This window comes from Phaenicophaeus curvirostris, chromosome 6 (genome assembly GCF_032191515.1).
Source record: "Phaenicophaeus curvirostris isolate KB17595 chromosome 6, BPBGC_Pcur_1.0, whole genome shotgun sequence".
Classification (NCBI taxonomy): Eukaryota; Metazoa; Chordata; class Aves; order Cuculiformes; family Cuculidae; genus Phaenicophaeus; species Phaenicophaeus curvirostris.
The window spans coordinates 41,793,196-41,815,770 of NC_091397.1; the positions used below are offsets into that span (position 1 = coordinate 41,793,196).

General features: G+C 37.0%; 1 protein-coding gene across 3 annotated transcripts in view; it reads left to right on the plus strand.

Annotated features, from left to right (window-relative positions):
- Positions 1-22,575, plus strand: part of UBP1 (upstream binding protein 1) — a 45,366-nt gene that overhangs the window by 16,818 nt on the left and 5,973 nt on the right. For 2 of the 3 annotated variants that reach the window (XM_069859943.1, XM_069859942.1), the window contains exons 2-13: positions 1,170-1,321; positions 5,822-5,898; positions 8,449-8,554; positions 9,124-9,230; positions 10,629-10,781; positions 10,935-11,045; positions 11,566-11,673; positions 18,810-18,913; positions 19,741-19,795; positions 19,987-20,080; positions 21,693-21,783; positions 22,463-22,572. In XM_069859943.1, coding sequence (XP_069716044.1) covers positions 1,170-1,321; positions 5,822-5,898; positions 8,449-8,554; positions 9,124-9,230; positions 10,629-10,781; positions 10,935-11,045; positions 11,566-11,673; positions 18,810-18,913; positions 19,741-19,795; positions 19,987-20,080; positions 21,693-21,783; positions 22,463-22,572 — 1,268 coding nt within the window. The remainder of the gene's footprint in view (positions 1-1,169; positions 1,322-5,821; positions 5,899-8,448; positions 8,555-9,123; positions 9,231-10,628; positions 10,782-10,934; positions 11,046-11,565; positions 11,674-18,809; positions 18,914-19,740; positions 19,796-19,986; positions 20,081-21,692; positions 21,784-22,462; positions 22,573-22,575) is intronic. The other variant, XM_069859944.1, reaches the window with a different exon arrangement.

Genomic DNA, 22,575 nt, shown 5'->3' on the forward strand with positions numbered 1-22,575 from the left:
TTTCTAATACCCCGGATATGAGCTGGAATTCAGGAGGAATTGCATAGCTCTCTTTAAATAAAGCAGGCTCTCCAGAAATGACGAATAGCAAAACCTAATTTCTCTTAACAAATTTTTGGGTGGAAAGTATAAGTAATAGTGCAGTACAACAGATAAGGTATTTATAAATCTTTACAAAATATACTAAATCTATGATTATGATCAGTGCAAGAGAACTAAGATACATGTAGATTAAAAACTGAATCAACAGGTGGAAGTAGTATGAGAAATCCTACTTCAGTTTAGAAAATAGCTTTCAAAAAGAAAGCTTCATAGATCTGCTGGTAAGAATTTCATTGTGAAATTCAGCACCAGAAAAACGCTGTCTTAGAACAGAACTCATTAATCACTTTGAAGTTTTATTTATGAAGTATTACAGTATATAAGGAAAACTAATATGTTGCTAACACAGATTATTTAGTTCTGAATTCTCTTAGTTTAAGCAGATTTGTTTGTCAGTTGTGGTGAATCTGTCTCTTACCGCTACCTGTGGACAGCATGGATTACTCTTGGCTCCTCAAACTTGGCAGTTTCAAATTTTTTTCTGGTAGTCTTATGTCTACAAGCAAAGTGTGTCTTGGCTGTGCTTTGTTAACATATGTTTTGTGAATCTGCATAATGAGTTTTGTGCTATTCAGTGTGCTAAAACATAAAAAAAAGACGGAAAAAAATAGATTAGGTGTAATTATACTAAAAGGGGAGAAAGACTTTCACCAGGTAAGTAACTTACTGTGGGGAATATGTTATTTTGAAGAGGAAAGTAAGTGTATTGCTCTCAGCTGCATGTGTATTAGGTGGCTTGCCTATGTTGACAGGTGAATAATTAAGAGTAAACTGATATTTTTCAGTGGAGACAAGAACTGAAGATTAAACTTTCAGAGGATCAACACAACTTTAGTATCTGCTTAGGTTTCAGGACATTGCTTATGTATTCTAGCCTAAAATTTTACTGGAGAATGTTTTGGAACCTGCTCACATTGGTTTCACTAATAAACTGAGTATGACACAATTCTGTGTGTATTCCACTGTGGGTTTTTTTAAGTCGTGAGTAACTTTTTTTTTTTTTTTCCTTTAACTTCAGGCAGGTGGAGGCCAACATTCTCACAATGTTATTTGTTTCTTCTTTTCAGTGATGTTTTGGCACTGCCTATTTTCAAACAGGAAGATTCCAGCCTTCCACAGGAAAATGAGGCCAAACATCCACCCTTCCAGTATGTTATGTGTGCTGCAACATCTCCAGCAGTAAAATTATATGATGAAACTCTTACGTACCTGAATCAAGGTTGGTATACATATGTTGCAGGCATGATTATAGTGAATGCTCCTTGTCCTGTCTGAAACTGGAATTGTATTTCATCTTTTGATCTGTGTGGATGCAGCCAAAAGAAATGCATGTCAAAACTGAGGTAGTCTTGATTTGTCCAATTCACAGACTCCTAACTATAAATTGTCATTACTTCCCCTTTATAGTCTGGGTGGTTTGTTTGGTTTGGGGTTTTTTTTCTGGGTGTTTTTTTTGTTTTGGTTTTTTTTTTCCCTTGCTCTGTGTTCTTTCTTTTCTGCTCTGTGTTCTTTTCTCCTCTGTGTCCCAACTCCACCCCTCACCTCACCCCCAATAAAATCAGACTTTTAGGAGACAAACTTCAGGTAGTAGTAGCTTAAAATACAAGATTATTTTTGCATTCCTGTTTACAATCCATGAGTAATAGCAAGTTAATTGGATGATATTTGCATAAGGTACACAAAAACACCCCCCAAAAGTCATAATAAATGTTAAAATGTCAATCCCTGAACAAAAAGTCTTGCACAACAGAGGACACTTATGTTCTGGGCAGATACATATAGATAGTTTGACAATAATTATGTTTGAAACAAACACAAGTGCAGCTACCTTTCTAGTTACCTTTGGAGTTTGTGTGTATTTCGCTATTGTTTGTCTGCATTTATCAGAAATGAATTAAATACATACTTCATAAACTGGTTGCTTTGCATGAAACTTTGGTTTTCCTTCCACAGAAGGTACTGACTGCTGTGTAAAATAATCTGAATGAATTAATTGTCATGTGATAAGACCTCCCTCACCTCTGATACCTTGGTATCCTAAGTTTAGTCAGCTAGTATTCTGAACTCAAATCAAACCATTTATCATTTGCTTTGGGCTGTATCAATGGCTTTGTACACTCCTGCCCTTCCTGACTCTAAAGCTCTAGGATTGCTGTTCCCGGATTTAAATTTGCTTTTTCTTTTCTTCAGTGGACTTCAACTCAAAATCTCTCAATAGACAGCACTGTAACTAGAAGACACAGTCCTGCAGCACAGCTTGTATGAAAAACAAAAACAATTTAAAAAATACGTTCACCATTCATTTTCCATATCCTACCATGTTTTGGTACAATTAGTCTTGTCTGCTCCTGTCCTTCTCTGAGCAGTGTTCCACTTTAGTGTGCATTTAAGAGGACACAATTTGAAATACATGTGGGTGAATCTTCCTTAGTCTGTGTGAGCTATTTAACTTAGTAATTGCTTTACTAGGTTATTGGTCTGTTTTACATGTGTGTTTTCTTGGTCAAATATCCTTTTTGCTCAAGTTGAAATGGTTCTGGTAGTGTGAATTCCTGGTGGCACATCACACCTGGAAGTGTTTAACTGTACTCAGGCCCTCAAATCTGTGAGAGCAGGTTGTATCTAATTTGATACTGACATGATGACAAAGCATAATTTTCAGTTTTCTGTGTGAATAAAGTTGCTAAGTGTTTCATTTTGCAGTATCCAGTCTTTCTAAATATGCTTTAAACATTATTTCACTCTTCCACTAAGGAGAACAATGGAAGTTTTTTAGGTGATTTGTAGTTTCTTATAAACACATGATCACATAGTTCAGCCATTTGCTCTGTCAGGTTTACTTTATTTGTTATCACTTTTTGTACCCTGGGTATCTCTTCAGCAGAAAGTGATACAGTTACAGCAGTGTGCTGGACTAGCAAGATGTTTTGCACTATTTGAAAACCTTCAAATGTTTATAAACTTAAAACAATTGGCCAACTTCCCTTCTGTGCTAATACTTCACAGTGTAAGGCAATACACCTGCTGCCTAGGTTAAGACTTTTTCTTAAAAATTTCTCTATTATATGTTAGTATACATGTGTACACATAGGAAAAAAAAATCTTGGGTTAGTTTTGAGAGATTGTATCTTTTATACTGGAGCCAGCTTAAAATAAGAATCTAGTTTGCAACACTGTGTTTTACTGATACATATGTTTGTGTAATGAGTTGGATTAATTCCTCTAGAAAAAGAGTAATTTTAATCCTGGTCACTTCAGCTATTTAGTTTCTAGTTTGGCCTGGTTACCAGGCAGTGTCTTGCCTTAAATAATTTTCAAGAGGATTGTTTGTAGGGAGAACCATAGGGAGCAAATACCCTCTTTAATTTCATTAACAGTTGTCTTAGTTTACAGCGTTGGGAATACCAGAAGCAACAGGAATATTTGCCCTGTCTGTTAAGCTATGGTGACGTTTCCTAAGGCAATACTTAAACAAGCCCTGACTTTACCCTCTGTCAGTAAGTACTTTAACTGGAATAGCTAAAAGCATTGTTCAGTGTTCAAGGAGCATCTGGATGATGCTATTAGTCATACAATTTAGTTTTAGGTATTCCTGCAAGCAGGGAATTGGACTTGGTCTTTATGTGTCCCTTCCAATTTGGCATCTTTTATAATTCTGTGAGCTCATGGTGTATTTGAAGTGATTAGATTTTCAGCTGAAGTTGATTCTAGAAGTTCAGATCTTGGAGTGGTGATGGTTGGTGATTGAGAATGTGTGTCCGAGTTGTAGGACGGTGTTTTGAGTTGGCTGCTATTCATCTGGATGTATGTGGAATAGCAGAAGTGGAATGGACAGGAATTGCTTTTGAAGGAAAGCATTCTTTAGTCGGATTTACACAATGCAGCTAGGCTTGTAGTTCTGTGAATGCAAAGAACTGCTTGGGAGTGATGGATTCCACTGCAGTCATGGGGTGGGGGGCAGAGGTAGCCTTGCCAGCAGGATGACTGACCTGATAAGGAGTGTCTTGAAGTAGGAAGGGGTGGGAGTTACCAGTAGCACTGAGAGAGCAAAGGGCCTGGGGTGAAGTGCCTGAAGGGGAACACAGAATCAACAAAAGGGGTCTTAAACAGGGTCATCTCCAACATTTGGATTTAAGCAAGGAAGTGTCTAGAAAACACCATTATGGTGAAACTGCAAACCCCTTTATGGGAAATCGGCACAGTGGGGTACTTCTTGGAAGTGTGACTACAGTCAATGCTGTGATGCTTCTTAGACTTTCAGAGCAGCCTCTTGTCCAGAAATCCAGTATAAAACTTACCTATCGCTTTGTTTCAAAGACTTCCTATGCTATTTTTACATTTTGGAGTCTGGCATTCCTTGATTTTTTTACTTCTGTGAGATCTTCAGTCTTAGTATTACTTTGTATCTGTAAAAGGTTAGCAACACTTGTTGAGCAAGCAATCAAAATGTTTTGTTCTCCTCCCCTGCCTTTCCAAATAACAGTGAAAGAAAACAGAAATATTTGCAACATTTTCATTGATAGTACTAGATTAAAGAAAACCCACCTTGATGTTCTCTGTTAACTCAGATGGACGTAAGTGTGTTATATCTCTGTATGAGCAAAATAACACTGGTAGTTCAACAGATCTCATTAACAGGAAAAAAGGTTCCCTCCTAGGAGGTAGGGAGGAGAGATATGTTGCTTTCCTCAGTTGCTCCAGGTACATTTAATTTTTGTATAGATTGATGTCATCACTGATAAAATGCTGCTGTGGTAAAGAAAGCCTGTACACATGTAGAGTATGTAAATAATGTGCTAATTGTGTTAGAGCAAAAAAACCCAAACCAGTTCATAGTTGGTGGTAATGTCAGTCTGTGGAGCAGTGACAGTAGTTGAAGAAATCGTTGCCCTGTTCACAAGGGTATGACAGCTGAACCTTTACCTTGTACCACAAGCCAATGAATGTCTTTTAAATGTAGTAAACACTAGATTGTGAAGGTAGTTTAAAGGGTAACGTAGAAGATAATGAATTTACTGTAGTTGATCTTAGTGAATGTCTTGAAATCTATTTTGTCCTGTATTTTAAAAATTCACTTTTGCAGATGAATATGTGCTGATAACTTTGGAAGAAAAAAAATCTCTGTAGTTGAAATAAATTACTTCTAACTTTCTCTCCTTTGAAGCATAACAGTTCATCAAATTCCCTAGAAAGATAGGTTCACTCATACCTACTTGAAATAACCAGCAACCAGCTCTTTTAAAGGGTTATGTCTGAAATACTGCAGAGCGTACAAAAGCAGGTACCTGGGTAGAATTAAATATGGAGGAGTAGTATGTATGTTGTATGAAGAATATGTAAATTCTTTTCAAGAGGTTGTTTTGGAAGACCAGTCTGTCGTTCTCAATGTGTTGGCTTTCATCAGTTTAAAAACAAAGCAGGAATTCAGCTTTGAAAAGCTTTTCTTTAAGGAAAAAAAGAGAAATAAGTACTTATAGCACACATAACATGAAAAACTTAAACTCTGAAAGTTTCTGTAGTTCTAAAGAGACCAAAAAGTTTCATTTTGTTCCACTAATTCCTGTGTTGTGAAGTGAACCTTGTAAAAATTACCTAAGCAGAAGTTTCAGGTACTGATTCTTGTGTACTATTACGGACCAAAAGCTGATTCAGGTACACTGAATGCAAAATAGCTTTCTACTCTGGTTGTTCTGCTGATACAAACCTTTTCTCTTTAAAGGTCAGTCCTATGAAATACGGATGCTAGATAATCGGAAAGCTGGAGACATACCAGAGATCAATGGAAAACTGGTGAAGGTGAGCTGAAGTTCTCTAGATAGCTTATTGACAAACCTCTGCTGGTTGCATATGAAAAGAGTAGGTTTTAACCTTTTATTGTACTCTGATTCACAGAGGGAGGTGGACCTGCTGATCTGACTAATGAAGAAAAGAGGCACAGTGGAACCTAATTTTGTTGTTTTATTTCAGGTTTACTACAAATTAAAAGAATATACATGTATGCATTTCCCTGCTTATGTTGTTTTCACGTAATTTTAGATAACTAAAGGTGAGCTAATCACTTCATGTACCCTTTATGAGGTCTGGGGTCTGATCTAGATCTGTTTCGGGGTTAAATGAATCCCCTCTAAATGTGCATGTCTTTCTGCTGAGTAAAAGGAAGCTGTGGTAACAGTGGTCTCAAATTCAGATATCTAGAGTTAGTTGAGAGAAATACCATCTGGAGGCTGAAGATTTGATGTGTGTTTTTTTTTCTGCTCTCACTAGAATGACTGTTCACCAATGATACTTAAAAAACAAAAAAGTATGAATATGAAGACTAGGAATACCCGATACATAGAGTCCTTGTGTGTAGTGAAGATTCAGTTATTTTAGGCAAAGCTTAAGATACCTGATTGTCGATAGATTTGGATTCTGCATTTTCTGAGCCATTTCATTTTCCTATTCAAGTGATAAGGAGATGTGGAAGGAAGCCAGAGGATCATTTAGAAAGAAGCGGAGAGGCGTTATGAGTGTATTTCTTAACAGTTATGGAAGACCTGTTGTGCCAGCTTGTTTTTATGCAACAGTTGAATATTGGCACATAGGAGATGTATCTATAGGACAACAGATCTGTAATAGTGCTGCTTCTTGAGCAGGTTGTTCCATAGCTGAGCTTCTGTTCCTAATTCCAGGTTTGTCTCCTTACACTTCAATATTAGCAGAAGGTACTGTTTATCTGAGGCAATACATGGAGAATAAGAATGAGGTGGCCTGAAAAATGTCCAGTTCATGGTACAAATTATTAAAAGAACTGCTGGAGGCTGGGGAGGTGGACTTTTTTTACAAGCGCCTGTCAGTTTTACTAAATTTTCTGAAAAATCTTACTTGTGTTGGGAAGAAGAAGTCACTCTGTCACTGGTAGTGATAAGTACACCAGAATAGCGTGCCTGTGGGAGGCAAAGTCTTTACCTGTCAGCCTTGGGCTGTATAGTTTGTGAGCTTTGGCTGGCTTGTATAGTCCTACATCCTTGTTCTTATTTGTCTGTTGGATGATAATTTCAGGAGAGAAATTCAGGAGGTGTTAAGCCCAAGTGTAAAACCAGGATTTGTGAGTTCTGTAATCAGACCTTTTACAACCTGGCATATAGACCTGCTTTAATAAGCACGTTGACTCTTTTGTGCCATTAGGTGCTATTTCCTTGTAGCTTTGGGGGCTCTCTCTCCTGTAATTTTATCAGTGTCTATATTGGTGGACATTTGGTAGGTGAAATAGAAAAAGCAGTCTAAAAAGCAGTCTAAAAGTCTAAAACAGTAAATTTTACCCTAGCAAGGTATATATCAAAATCTGACACTTAAATACTGGAATCTCAGGACTTGAACAAAGAAGATGTTTCATATTAGTGAAGGTGGCTGCAGCTATTTCCGAGTTTCAAACTTGCCAGTTTGCAGTTAAAAAGGAGTGATACGTCTGTATGAGCGATGTGATACGTACGCGCATGCAATTTCTGTTATCTGTGAACTAAATCCAAGCAAATGCAATGTATCTGGAGGAGGCACTTCATACACTTGTATCCACTATTAATACAAGTAAGACTGCAGGCTAGTGGGAAAAATGGGAGTTTAAACGTTTGTCTGTTTTGCTTGTTCAGTAGCAATGCGTGTGCGTAGTTCCCCTCCCTCTGTGTAACAAATCGCTTTGTATGTGCATTCATGCAGCAGAATAGAGACCTTTCCTTACAACTGAGAGCACAGTTGTAGCAGAACTGGTCACAAAAATAGGTATTACTGGCTAATTGCTTCTAGCTGAATAAAGTTAATTATATTGTAGGATTTTTAGGTTAATTTTTTCAGCTAGTTGTGCATTACTGTTAATTAAAGTAATAAATCTGTTGTAAGTATGCTTATAAGGAAGGGATTTTTCTATTAGTTTTATGTCTTAAAATCTTCTACAAAAATTCCCAGAATTCCCAATGACAAAAAGGACAAACTATATTCACCGCTTTTCAGAATAAATGGTCTTTTGTGTTTGTTTTCTAAACCAAGCTTGTGTTGCCTACACAGCGTTGATACTTTGCTGTCAGTGTTGCTCAGTTCACTGCATATAATTTATGGTGACCTTTAGAATATGCAATCAGATATAATTCTCTTTTGCATTTTTACCACATTTTCATATATCTCCTGCTGCTCAGTTCTATTTCTGTGTTCTGGAATATTTTGGGAGACTGGTGGTTGCCAGATTTTTTGCTGTAAATATGTTTTTATCAGCTCTGTAGCTATTTTGGAATGTTCTGTTACTTTATCTTCAGGCTGTTTCTAAAGATATAGTAACTTTGTGGCTCATCAGATACTTGTTTTCTTCTTTTTTAGAGTATTATAAGAGTTGTGTTCCATGACAGGAGGTTGCAATATACAGAACACCAGCAGCTAGAAGGCTGGAAGTGGAACCGCCCTGGAGACAGACTTCTCGACTTAGGTATAATTGTTTGTATCTCTTGCTATTGTATGAAATTAGATTTCCAATTTTAAATTGATCATGGCCACATTTATGGTAGAGCTGGTGAAAAGAACACAGACCAGTTTTCTGTGTGCTGCTTTTTCATAGTGTGTAGCGTGTATTTTGAATATAAGCATTCTTACCACTTTCACATTCCTTTCAAACCTTTTAAGCATCGCACAAGTAAAATAGCAACTCTGTAACCTTATACTGTTAATCATCTTTCTAATTTTGATTACTAAAGCTTACAATGATTGGGAGAACACATTCAGAAGTAACTTCAGTAGATTGTAGAAATAACACTTAATTGTTGCATATGCTGGGGGAGTGGGAGAAAACACCCCCAAACCCAGAGCACTTTTCTATGTTGAATCAATACAGTTTTGGGATTCCTGAGAAAATGTTTATGGACTTATGGTCAAGCCACCAAACCCTATCTTTTTTAACCCTACCCGTGTTTGCTGATGGGAAGCCTATGTTAAACTGTATTCATAGTGTTTTCTTGGAATATGATTATTTTAAAACATATGCTACTTGTTTTAATATAGATATTCCAATGTCTGTTGGAGTCATTGATATCAAGACAAATCCAAGCCAGCTCAATGCAGTTGAATTTTTGTGGGATCCAACAAAATGTACATCTGCTTTTATTCAGGTTTGAGACTTCACTTGACTGGTTGTTTGTGTTTCATGCCTATCAGGTCACACACAATAGTGTATTTGCACTGTGAAGCTTCTCGGTTTCTTATATGTGGGACAGTTAGCAAATACTGGCTTTGTAAAGAACCAGTTCATAGAAACTGATAGTTCCATAAAGTTTCCTAGTGGGTTTTTCAATTTGATTTGAGTTTATAAAAGCATCTTCTAAAACAGTTTCAGTAAAAGGCTTTCAAAAATTTCTTTGCAGAAAGCTGCTGTGGGTAAAGTATTTACTTATATGGAGTATTAGCATTAATTTATACCACTCTAAATACTCTCACTACTATTTGTTTTTAGTTGAAAGGCCCACTTGCCAGGTGGTGAGCTTTAGCAGAGGCTTGGCTTGAGGACACCAGCCGACAATCAGTGTGCTACAAAGAGTTTTAAATCGGACATTCAAAGTAGTTTCTTACTGTGTCAGTAAGCTTCCTTGTATGATTTTTATTAGTTGTATATTTGATATCCAAGGCAATTGGACATGCTTTCTCTGGAAATTATTTACATAGAAAGTTCAGTTTTGCATTGGAATTCTTAGATAACTTCTTTTCTCAGATCCATTTTTATTACGGAGAGAAAGTATAACATTTGAAGAAGCAGTGTTTCTTACTGGGGCTACCAAAATAGGTTAAATTCTACATTGTCAGTAAATTGACTTTGATCTGGTACAGTTGAAGACATCTTTTCTAGCAAGGATTGCTAAAACGTAGCTGACCAGTGAGATTAATCACAATTCTTTCTGTTACATTGCTGTTCTCCTTAGTTATCTTTTAGGGGTATTTCTAGCTTATAAACTCAGTCTTCAGGCTGATACAGCACTTGAAGCAATTACATACTGATTAAAAAGTCTGCTGACTTCTACAGGAAATTGTGTGCATTTGAAAATACACTGATTTCACATGAGATGAAAAACTCTTCCAGTCAGTGGCCTTGGTAATATTTATTACGAGTGACTCTGAAGTTTATTCTAGCTATGGTGCATTCGGCAATAATACATTGAAAAAGTTGTTGTTATATTCATTATAGATATAGTTGTCATCCACATATATTTTTCTTCAGATCCAGCAAGTTCTCATTTATTAAGAAACTACAATGACTTCTGCTTTTTGGAGAGATTTTAGTGACACACTTGTTTGTTTCCCCTCTTCCCTGTCAGCTCAAATATAACGGGTTTTTTCATTTGCATGTGGGCAAGAAAAGGAACGAAATGCTAGTTACGCAGCTTGGTCCTCAGATAGGCTGGGTAATTTGGTACATGTCCTTAGGAAATGTATCTTATGTTTGTAACATAAAAAACCCCACCAAATAAAAGGGACCCTCAGAAGTATTCTAGACATGAATTTTATTTTTTTTCCAGGTGCATTGTATTAGCACTGAATTTACCCCTCGTAAACATGGAGGAGAGAAAGGAGTTCCTTTTAGGATTCAGGTTGACACTTTTAAACAGACTGAAAATGGAGAATATACAGATCATCTGCATTCAGCCAGCTGTCAAATCAAAGTTTTTAAGGTAACGTTAAAGAACATGTCCTTAATAAGTCTCTCAGAAACACTTATAAAGATGGGGGACGTCTTTATATTACTGCCTCACTTTTGAGATCAGATTTCAGTTATAAAACTGTTTTACACCTGCTTTCTTGTTCATGTAACTGTTCTTTTTTAGCCAAAAGGAGCAGACAGGAAACAGAAAACCGACAGAGAAAAGATGGAAAAGAGAACCGCACATGAAAAAGAAAAGTATCAGCCTTCATATGACACCACAGTTCTTACAGAGGTAACAAAATAAGATTTCATTTGCTTACTGAGGAGAAAAGACATAGATACAGTACATAACTTAGCTGCAGTCTTGGAAGGGTTGGGGAACAATTAGTTCTACACAAAGATAAAATTTTTATTTGACAAACTTGTCCAGTGAACAGCAACATTAAATTTTAAGATTTTGTTTAGTAAACTTTCATTTAGATACTCTATAGATGCTTGTATTGAACACACTAAGATCAAACAGTGTTTGGCTGTACTGAACCCTAGAACAGTCTTTTGGTACAGATAAAAAAAAAGTAAAAGGGGGGAATCTAGAATTTAATTGTCTGCCAAATTTGAGCTTCAAAGTGTATTTTTTGGAGATTGCTGAATTTAAGGCCAGAGCCTCAGTGGGTTTTTGCATTTTCTTTGATGTAAACATCAGTGAGTTCTATGTAATTTTCTAAAGTTCTCAGAAGTTTTTAGAAGCCTTTTAGATCTTTCCTCACTGTATAATGAAAAGAAATTGATCCAAATCTTTGGTGTTTGTCCAGATGAGGCTTGAGCCTATAATTGAAGATGCAGTTGAACATGAGCAGAAAAAGTCCAGCAAGCGGACTTTGCCAGCAGACTACGGTGATTCTCTGGCAAAGCGAGGCAGTGTAAGGGACTTCTTACCTTTTCATTGTGCAAGATACCTTGTGCAGTGTTAGATATAGGAGAAACTTCCAATATATAAAGTAAAAATATTTTGATTGCTGTGTCTTAATTTTATTCACTTCTATGCATACCAATTGCTCCATGTTTGTTTTCAGCAAAGGAATCCTTCCTAAATCTAACACTTAAACTGTTGCAGAGGGAGTGTGTAACTTCCAAAAGTCAAGAGCTTTTCCGTTTATGCGACTTGAAATGAAATAGCTTTTTTTTTTAATTATGTGTGTTATTAGTGGAAGTAAGAACAGAGAAATTTAGTGTTTTGTTCTGTATTTGTACTTGTATTCAATATAACTTTCCATGTACATGAGTATTTTTAAAACGCCATGTAGTGTTGCAGATAGTTGATCGTTAGTTACTGATTTTTCCTTTAGCCAACTACATATTGTGCTCCAAGCAGGTTTAATGCAGTTCAGAAGAGCCAGCATGTCTTCATGACACGTGTATGCTAACCCTGTATGTGACCCCCAAAATTAGTTTTATATACATCCTGTGCCCTCTTCCTGTCATAGGTTAGTGTTTTAGATTTCTTAAATGCTGTTTCTTACAGTGAATGTCAATGGAGACTGTACATTTTTCAGATACGAAACAACCATTTGGCATGTTTAAATGTCAGTTAATAACGTGACCGTGGAAGACAATTCATGCCTGTTCAAAAAACAGTCACGTTTGTGTTGACAGTGCTTTCCCAGTAGTGCTTAGGCAGTGACTATCTGGACTGTTGTCCTTCAGACATTGCTTAGTTTGTCTCTATGATCTGTGAAAGTGATACATAAAGTTTAGGTTATAAAATACTTAAGCATGTGCCTCTTCTTGTTTATAAATTGTGTAACTGGGTGGAAGGGAACAAGCAATGTTAAATAAGATGTGTTCTTTGTTGAGTTTTTTGGACCCTGACAGTATTGCAAGCACTGAGCTGTCTAAATTTACCTTTTACTTTTCTTGGTGGTTGGGTTGTTTTTTTTTCTTTATTTTAAGATGCACCCTTAGCATTCTTTGGCAATGCAGGCGATCTTTTATTTGTTCCAAATGGCCAGGAGCAAGGAAAGGCAGGAGAAAATGGGATTTTATCTCTCTTACTTGTAGAAGCACCTCTGAAGCATCTTTGGAAGTTGTTCCGTGGAGGAGTAGTTCTTTTTTTTTTTTTTCCCCATGTACTCTTCTCTTTCTGTTGTTTTTAATACTTCGTTGAATGACTGTTGCTCATGGGAAGGATAATAATAGAAAAAGTTATTTTTAAAATATATAACAGATCCCTTGTCCAGAAAGGGACAAACTGTAGCCAAATAATACCTGGAAGTTGTCTAACCTGTTCTTAACATCTCTTGGAATGCTAGGCTCCTATAAATGGGAGTGTTACCTTAATTATAGTAAAGAAAAATTGAGGTAGGGTAGGTAGTACTGGACTTCTAATCCTTTTTCTAAAACCCACAAAAGATAGTGTGTGTGTCTGTTTATTTCTTCAGTTTTTGCTTGAGATGAAGAATGACCCACAGGCTGTTTTGGACTAACAGCTGTGTGCAGCTTTTCAGTTCTCTTAATTGTGCAGCTGACTATTCCTGGTTTGCATTTGCCCTTAATACAATTCTGTCTTGGGATCGTTTGGTCCGTTTGTTGAGACCATTTTGAATTTTATCCCTCTAGGATGAAATGTTTTCAGTCTTGCTAACTTGGCATAATTAGCAGATTGAATACATAACCTGTTCCATCATGACAGTGGTTTTTAACTATCAGCAAAATTATTAGAAATCAAGCCCATAGAAATACTATGAAACACTTTTTTGATGTATTTGTAGTGAAACCTTGGTAATCGCTATATACACATTAAGTACTGTTTTTAGCTAGATACATTGAGTGTACAACCTTTTTGCTTGATCTACAAGAGGAATGTCTGACCTACAGCTTGAAGGCAAACTCATCAGCCTTTTTCTCTTGCCATCAGACAGGCTTATTCACGTGGGTCTTGTAAATATGGACAGGGGGTGATGCATGTTTCTACTTAGGCAAATTCTGTCCATGTGAGTCTGTCTCCCCAAGTACAGCAATCAGAAAGTTTGGCTGGTACCAGACTTACTTCATGTGTGCACATCAAACATACCACAGGTGCAGCACAGCCATCCCAGAGGGGCTTAGACGCAAAACCTGAAGACCTACTTTTAAGTATGAGAATTGACACTATATTGCTTATATCTGTATGTGTGATGGATCTTCATGTGTTCTAGGAACTGTGGTTGCATTACAAAAGGAAAAGAGGATTGTTTAGAGTGTATTTTTCTTGAGGAAGCTGAGAGTGTTGGCTGTTACTCCGCCAATACTGATTCCTAAATGCCCAGAAATAGTTTTTGTCATCTTTTCTTGAGTTCTAGAAGTTTAGGTTGATCCAATCTATAGTTCTTGTCCTTTTTAAAGTTGGGTATTATTATCTTCCTCCTACACCTAACTCATTATATAGGCTATCTTTTTTTGTTCCTTTCTTTTTTGCATCTCATTTTGTATGTTGGCTTTTTTAGTTTGCCCCTTCAAGATTTTGCTGTTCTGTTTGCTGGATATTCCTAATCTTATTCCTTTTTCTTTCTCTCTTTTCTTTTTTTTGTTTTTTATCTTGTCTTGTAATATTTCTTCCAGCTCAACCACAATCTGATTATCTGATTTGGACAGAATGGTTTCTTACAGTGCTTCCTTCAGGAAGCATTGAATATAATATCTTTTCTTTCCAATTTAATCTGCATGGGATTCTAACACAGTACAAAGAATTTGGTGAAGCTTCCTTTCTGAATGGTTATTCTGCTCTGCTCTTCTGTGTTTTCCTAAAAAATGGGGATTTTTTTTTCCCTGATTACTGTCACCCATCTTTTCCTTCTCATCCATTTTTGTAAGAATGCCATCTAGATACGCTTTTCCATTGCTCCTTTTTAGTCATCTGATGTTTCAGAATTCAGTGCATTTACTGCAATTTCTGCAGCGTTTATCTCAGTATTTTCCAAACAGACAGTTGTGGAGTTAGCTACTTGTTAAAATGCTCTCTCGAGGTATGGAACATTGATTTTTTTTTTTTTTTTTTTTTCCTGTAGATTTAAAAGGCCACAAACTTAACCCTGCCTTCTGGAACTCACAGTTGATGTTTATGCACAGCTGACCTACATCCAGGGGCCATTTTATGAAGAAGGCAGTTAATTTTTTTCCCATCTTCCAAATATATAGAAGCTAGAGCTCGTCTCAGGCAGAAGAAAAAAAAAAAAACTCCCACTCTGGATTCTTATCCCTGCTTTGAATTTCAAAAAGCAGGCAAATTTGTGCTGTGATGGTTAGATCTTGGCACTTTTTTTCTGTCTGCAGTGTCTTAGTTGTTTTTTATGTTAGTACATACTATGCTATGTGTCACAAGCTAGGATATATAAAGCTATAAGTTGAATAAACTTGGTTGAGTGTTCTTTTTTTGCAGATAGAGCTTATTACAGGGCAAGTGGGAGGTAGAAGATTACCAGGTGTAGACCTTGAAATAAATTGGAACGTTAAGTTTTGGATGTGCAAGGTTGGTGAAGAAGGGAAATACTCTCTGGAAGTGACTGAAATTTAGAATATCAAACTTTCTAGGGGCTATGAGAGTCAGAAAGTGGAGCCAGAGTAAAACTAATTTAGTAGCCGAAGAATATATTATTTCTTCCATTTGTTTCTCTTTACATCTGTCTGTTCTTATAACACTATCAATAGCATAAAGGATACGTGATGTTGTGTGACATCATGTTTTGGGAATAACTTTGCATTCAGAGTGATTAAGCCTATATGAACAGACATTCTTTGCTTTTGCCAACAACAGTTGTGGGTTTTAGGGGTAAGAACCCTCTGTTTTACAGGTTCCTTGAAAAAGCTGTGTCCCATGTATAATAAAATTATTCCTGTGCCCAAGCATAATAAGCCTAATTTGGAGAGCAAACTTCTAGTTTTTGTGTTGATTTGGTATTTTAAAATAGTGTGGAGTTCTTTGCCAAAGTACAGTTCTACCCTCCTGTAAAGCACGAATTTGGGCAGATCCAGGTAGATTGGAACTAGAAAGGGAGAAGACATTTAAACAGTGCCTTAGAATAACTGGAGTTTTTGCAATTCTTTACACACCGGGAACATTCTGAGTTTAAATGCTACATATCCTGAGCTTGAAAATCATACTTAGAAAGATTTCCTGTCTTCCTTTATAACTCAGCTAAGCTATTGGTCAACACTATAATTTCATTCATGTCCTCTACAGAAGAATGTTAAAAGATTTGAAACTGAAATTATTTTCTCCTTTTCAAGAATTAATCGGTGTCTGGAAATAAAGGCATAATTTTCAGACTACAGTTCCATGAGTAGCTTTGTATCAGGGTGCTAGTAATAGAGGGCAGTTAGTCTTGAGACATCAAAAACAATTTATTTGAATATTTACCAGTACATGTTCAGTTTCATTACAGGTAAAGATATAATGCCAATCTTTATGTTCTGTGATGGCTTTTTGCAGAGGTGGATTCTTTCTTGTGACAGAGTGATATTTTTCTTTTAAGTTTACATCCAGTGGTGAGGGACTTCTGTTCTAGTATCATGAGCTTGCTGAATGTCCTTTGGTTACCTCAGTTTTGAGCTTAAGAATATAAGAAATAACCTGACTGGTGAGACCATGAGTCTGTAGCGTCCAGTGCTCTGTCCCTGCCAGTGGCGACTGCAGATGCCGTTTCAAGGAAGGCTGCAGCTGGGAAACTTGCCTCTTTCTGTGATTCCTTCCTTGCATTACCCCACAGTGTTTGGAATTATCATGCAGGATGTTAGAAAGCACATCCCTTCTCAGTCTTTTTTATGTTAATGACTCTGCCCAGGAATTTGTCTGATTCTGGTTCTGAACATGATCAGTTTGTGCAGTATGGGGCAGTTGTGCATGAGTGATACTGAGAGCATAAGCAGATTCAGTTAATTGCTAGAAGAAGATTGAAGAATGTACACTGTAGCCATTTATTTTTGTATGCTAGGCTGCTTTATTCCTTGAAACTTTCAGAATTTAGTATCTCAGTGCGCAGATACTCGTTTTCCTTCCACAGCCTACCAGACAGAAGAAAGGAGAATTGAGCTAATGGGCATGTCACAGTAGTATTACAATTACTACTGCTTTTCTTAACCAGTTGATTCACTCTCAGTGGTTGTTAGTAAGATATTTGCTGGAAGAAAAAATGTGTTATAGCAGAAGAGAGGCTGATTGGTTTGGGTTGGGATTTTCTTTTTCTAAATATTTCAGTTGTGCATCTCCCTGTGTTTTAACTCAGAGTTTTGTTGTAAACAACTTCAACTGGCTTCGAAGGAAACAAACATTAACTGCATTATGGGCCTTGGGAATGGCTCAAAAGCTGGTCTGTGACACCAGTGCATCCTTCCCTACCCCTGAATTTAAGTGTATGCTGGGACAGAATCTTGTGAAGGGGTAGTGGCTAAGGATATACAGCTTGTGTTTCTGTGTCCGAATAAGTGTCTTGCATTAAAATTTGGGGAGAGAATGTCAGACAATTAAAGAAATTTAATTGCACTTCCAAAATATTTGAAAAGAACAAAGCTAACGTTAATATGTTGAGCTTTTATATTAAAAATATGGCTTTTGACCACATAATTAGGCTATGAAGGACTATTTTAACTCCCTGTTCTATTATGACATCTTTGAGATTAATGTTAAAATGAGCTTGAGAAGAGAAGCAACAAGTGGGAACACACAGAATAGGAGGAAGAGTGCGTAACACTAGAAGGGCACAGAAGAGCATACTTTGTGTAGATGGCACTGTTTGTAGTCTGAAGGGTGTCTTTGACTCTGTAATCAAAGGCAGCATGTATGCAGTGGCTGGCAAAAGTACTGATTTGAATCAGATCTTGGAGAGATGGAGAATTTCCTAGTTTTTAAGCTCCTGGGAAGCAAGATTAATTTCTTTTAAATGTGTGCGTCATCCTGGGAAACTTACAGTCTTGCTCTGGCGAATGAAGACTGCAGTCCAGTACAGAAATTTTGTTAGCTGTTTTACAGAAGATTGTGGCTGGTTTTGTGCTCATGTTCTGTTTCCCCTGGATAGTGAAAGGGTCTCTCAACACAAAATTGTTGAAATGCGTTTCTGTTAATATTAGGTTGTAATTGCTCTCCTTCCTCCTCCTCCCCGCCATGAGTCTATGATATAGCTCTGGAAATTTCCTTATGGGGTATTTGGCTGGTACATGATAAGTATGTTGGAAACCTTTGTCATTTTAACAGGCATGGTCTTAGCTAACTTTCTCTCTGACACCTTGTTTGTTTTAAACCTGTCTGTCTTTAAACGTAGCAAAATGTTTGGTTTTTATTTTTCTTTAAAATACTGAATTCGCAATGGTATTGGAAACACTAAAAGGTGGTCTTATTTTGAAGGGCTTCTGTTATGGTGGTTTAAAACCTATCCAAAAAAGACTGACTAAATTGGAGAGCTGGCTCATAATAGCCTTGTGATGACTTATATTTGCATATAAGTATTCGAGCAGGCAGTTCAGAGAAAAAGCAGTACATGTAAGAACCATTTTAGTCCTGAAGTAAATCAGTAAAAATTTTCACTTTACAAAATTTCTACTGAAAATTCCAGTTATATTTAATTGCTGTCAGGGCAGATACATTAGAGTTCTACACAAGGAGAAATCTAGCTTCATGGTTTTACTTACTATTGCTGAACACCTATTTTCAAGTCATGAAACCTGCAGTTTAAACAGCCCCTTCATCCCCTGTAGGTGAAAGAGGCTTTTACAGCAGATGGGGTGGATTGGTTGGTTGATTTTAAACTGAGGAATCTGTACAGGTCTTCTGTCAGTTCCACCACTAATACCTTCACTTTGTTAACAGCGGACAGTATATATAGGAGTCTTCTTCAAAGAACAAGATAAAAGAAAACTGATTTTTACCTGGAGTAGCTGTGTGTAATGTGTGGGATGGAGGGAATCTTTATGTGGACTTAGGAACAAAATTCTCTGTGGAAAAAAAACCTGGCTTTAAATAAATGAACTGTGCATTAGATTAAAAAAGGTATTGTCAAGAGGAATTTAAGTTTTAACTCTTGATCTTCAGTGTTCACCATGGCCTGATACTCCTACAACATTTGTAAACAACAGTCCTACTCCTGCTCCAACTTTTACCTCTGCTCAACATAATACCTACAGTGTCCCAGACAGGTAGGTTTCTTTTCTGTACTCTAATTAAAGATAACATTTCAAAATCACTTTTATTAAAAAAATGTTTTCTGAGTAAATCCAACTGTTTCTGGTTCCACTACCGAAGGAGAGACTGTTTTGACCTATATATTTGCTTTAGAGTTTGGATCATGTGATTCAATTATAATGGAATTACTTTTGCTTCAGCATTTTTCTTTTTTACTATACGTTGTTGGAAACTTCTTTTCTTTTGTCATTTAGCAAATACTTTTAACTGTTCTCATTTATTCTTTGCCTATGGCAATGATTTACCTTTTTTTCAGTAAGAACAGTCTTTGTTCCCCTCATACACAGTTAATGTAATTTTCAAGGAAAAAACCCAACAATAATCTTTACAAGCTTTTCAACAGGCATCATATTGGTGAAAACATGTTTTACCGAGGCATTAATTAAACTATTGCAATCAAACTTAGGTGATCACGGCATGATGACCCGCAATACAGTGGTATTATCTGGTCCTTATACTTTTGTTTTATCTGCCTTGTAATTTACCTCTTCCTCAGTTGCCCTTTAAGACAGATCAGTGGCCCTGTAACATCCTGTGAGCATTGGTAAAGCTACTTCTCCAGCTGATACAGAATACACAAAATAGGAACCAGACAACTTGCATGTAGAAGTGTGATGAACTTTGTCTTGAGTTTAACTTAAGTTTCTGTCTGTGCAGTGTTTAATTTGACAGTGATATTTATGGTTTTGGGAATTTCAAGTTATATTTCAGCAGTGCTTAAAAATTTTGCTTAATAAATGTCTAGTAATACTTCTTTTTCCCTTTTTTTAAAAATTTGTAGCAATTCTTCCTCCCCAAATCATCAAGGAGATGGAACCTCTCAAGGGTCTGGAGATGTGAGTGCTTGCTTTCTGGTATTGATAACAGCTTTAATTGTATATTTGTGTCAGAACATTTGATTTATTATACATACCTTTATATTAATAGGTACAGAGGAAAGTGTTTAACTGAGGGAGGTTTTTTAATGGTTTGGGTTTTTTTTTATTTATAATAGCCGAATTACCATATTCCCTCTTGTTTCTTACAGCAACTTCATCCTTCATCCACAATCCAGGAAACGCAGCAGTGGTTGCTCAAGAATAGGTTCTCTACCTATACAAGGCTTTTTTCAAATTTCTCAGGTATCCGTAGTTTACTTCTTTTATTTCAAGTCTGTTTTAGCGAGCAAGTTTTGTGTGGGAAAATAGTTCACACAATATGCATTGGTATTTATTGTAAATTAACTAATGTGCTTATTAATTTTTCAGTTTGTGTTGGAAGGCATTTTTTTCTAGTTTTGTTTTGAACAAATTCACCCCAACACCCAAAAGTGAAGCTAGATTCGTTTTTCCTGATGATAGTTCACGAAATCTTTTTAACAGTCATGATTCCTTTGAGAAAAGTGAATGACTTCGCTCAGTCAGACCAGCAGGCCGTCTCATTAGCTGTGCTGTTACGACTGCCACAAGCTTCCCTTGAACCAACAGCATCTCCCAGCTCATCAAGACTAACACATAAAGTGTCCTTAGTTAATTAGTGAGATGATGCTTTTATTTTAAATACCATGGACCTAATGGTCAGCAAGTACAGTATTTCATAGTCTGCCCTTGCAGTGTTGGAATGTGACCATTTCTTCTGCTGCTGCTGGGTGGTTTTTGCCACATTTCTTATATTGCAATTGCTAAGCTTTCTCAGTAAACTTTAGTATCAAATTTCTGACAAAGATCCTTGGAAAACTTAAAGCAGTTGTTCCTTTTAAATACTATTTTTATATGATTATAGAAGTCAAATTCTAACTGGATGATAGCTTTTCTTTGAAGCAAGAGGTGTAGTGTAGCTTTTATTGTACTTCTTCAGGTGCAGTGGGCTATTTTTTTGTTATAGTACTTAAAGGTTATGATCAGAAATTGTTTTTGCCAGCTTTTCCCAATACATTCCTAGATTATCTGTGATTTCCACATATTAAGTATTTTCCTGTTCTCCCACTGATCTCTTGCAGCGACTGATTTTTCAGACTGTTGTTTTCTTTGCTGACACTCAAGCTGCTTCTAAGAAATATGGTTCCTTCCATTTCATGTTTAGACCTGCTTAGTATCTTTTATTGAAGCCTCTTTTTCTAAAGAAAATGTTTTGGGAAGCAGTTGTCTTCACAGATTGCTTATTCCCAGGATCATTTTTAAAAAAAACCAAACCAACCAAAGAACCAACCGAACTGCTTTTGAATGGGAGCATCCCACAGTCTGCATTCACCTCATAGGCTGCTGACGTACTGATCTGAGCACTCGGATTTAGTTGTGCCAGCCTTTAGCAGTGTGCATTGTAATAACTTCAGTGCGCAGAGGATATGATGTATCAGCTGAATGCCTGGGAGTGAGAAACCATCAAATAGCTTTGCTCTTAATTTTGCGTGTGTTTAAAATACACTGACCTGGGTGTCAGTTAACACCTAAGAGTCATTTAAGCCATTGTCTGGATATAGAACAGTTGTTTATCTCTACAGAAACTGTGCCTTGCAGGCCTTGTGCTTTTTCAAAGATGTGAACACCACCAAGTGGAAGCCTCTGGAAAAACTGGTCATTTTTCCTTAGAGCTAGCTCGTGCCTATTCTATGTTTTACTGGCTTGTTCATGTCTGCAGGATTTGGTTTTTATAACGGTGGAGTTTGTTATTCCTGGTTTAAATGAGCATACAATGTGTTTTAGAATGCGTAAGTGTTCTAAAATAATGTTCGTAAAATCCTCTTGTGTTTTCCAGGTGCTGATTTATTAAAGCTGACAAGAGAAGATCTGGTACAAATCTGTGGTCCAGCCGATGGAATTCGGCTATATAATGCACTGAAATCCAGGTAACACGTTGAACGTGAGGCTGAGTGGGTTTTGTTCTGTCATTCACAAGAATCCCTGTCCTTAGAATTGGGAAATCATACAATGGTTTGGGTTGGAAGGGACCTTAAAGATCATCCGGTTTCAACCCCCCTACCATGGGCTCAAAGCCTCATCCAGCCTGGCCTTGGAACACTTGCAGGGACGGGGCACCCACAGTCTGGGCAGTCAGTGTCAGGATGACCCTTGGTGCCTGTGGTGCCTTGAAAACAGGTGAGATTTGTTGCCAAGACACAAAACTTCTCATTCAGGGGAACTAAGAATGACCTGAGGCGTTTTGAGGTTATGAGTGTTGCGTGCTAACATAGACAGCATCCCAGCTGATGGTTTTGATCCTGACTGAAACAGGCATCTGTTACTGTTGACCTTTATAAGAATTGTTGGTGTTACTTGGCAGTTGTGTTCCAGGATTCCAACAAACAGCGTGTTGGTGAACTCGGAATTGATAGATATTCTGTTAAAATGCAGTAGCATCTGAAGACCCCTTACCATTATACTAATTTTTATTTTGTTTGGTCAGTGACAGAAAATGTTTCAAGTCCACTATTAAGCACAACAAATCTACATTTGTGGCATATCAGTTTCCTGATTTCCAGGGCACAAATACCCTTTTGTCTGATGTGTGATTTGTTCGAATCACAGGTCTGTTAGGCCCCGTTTAACAATCTACGTCTGTCAGGAGCCATTGAGGAGCGTACAACTGGAAAGACAAGATGCAGGCAACGGTGACAGCAGCAATGGTGCAATATACGGTA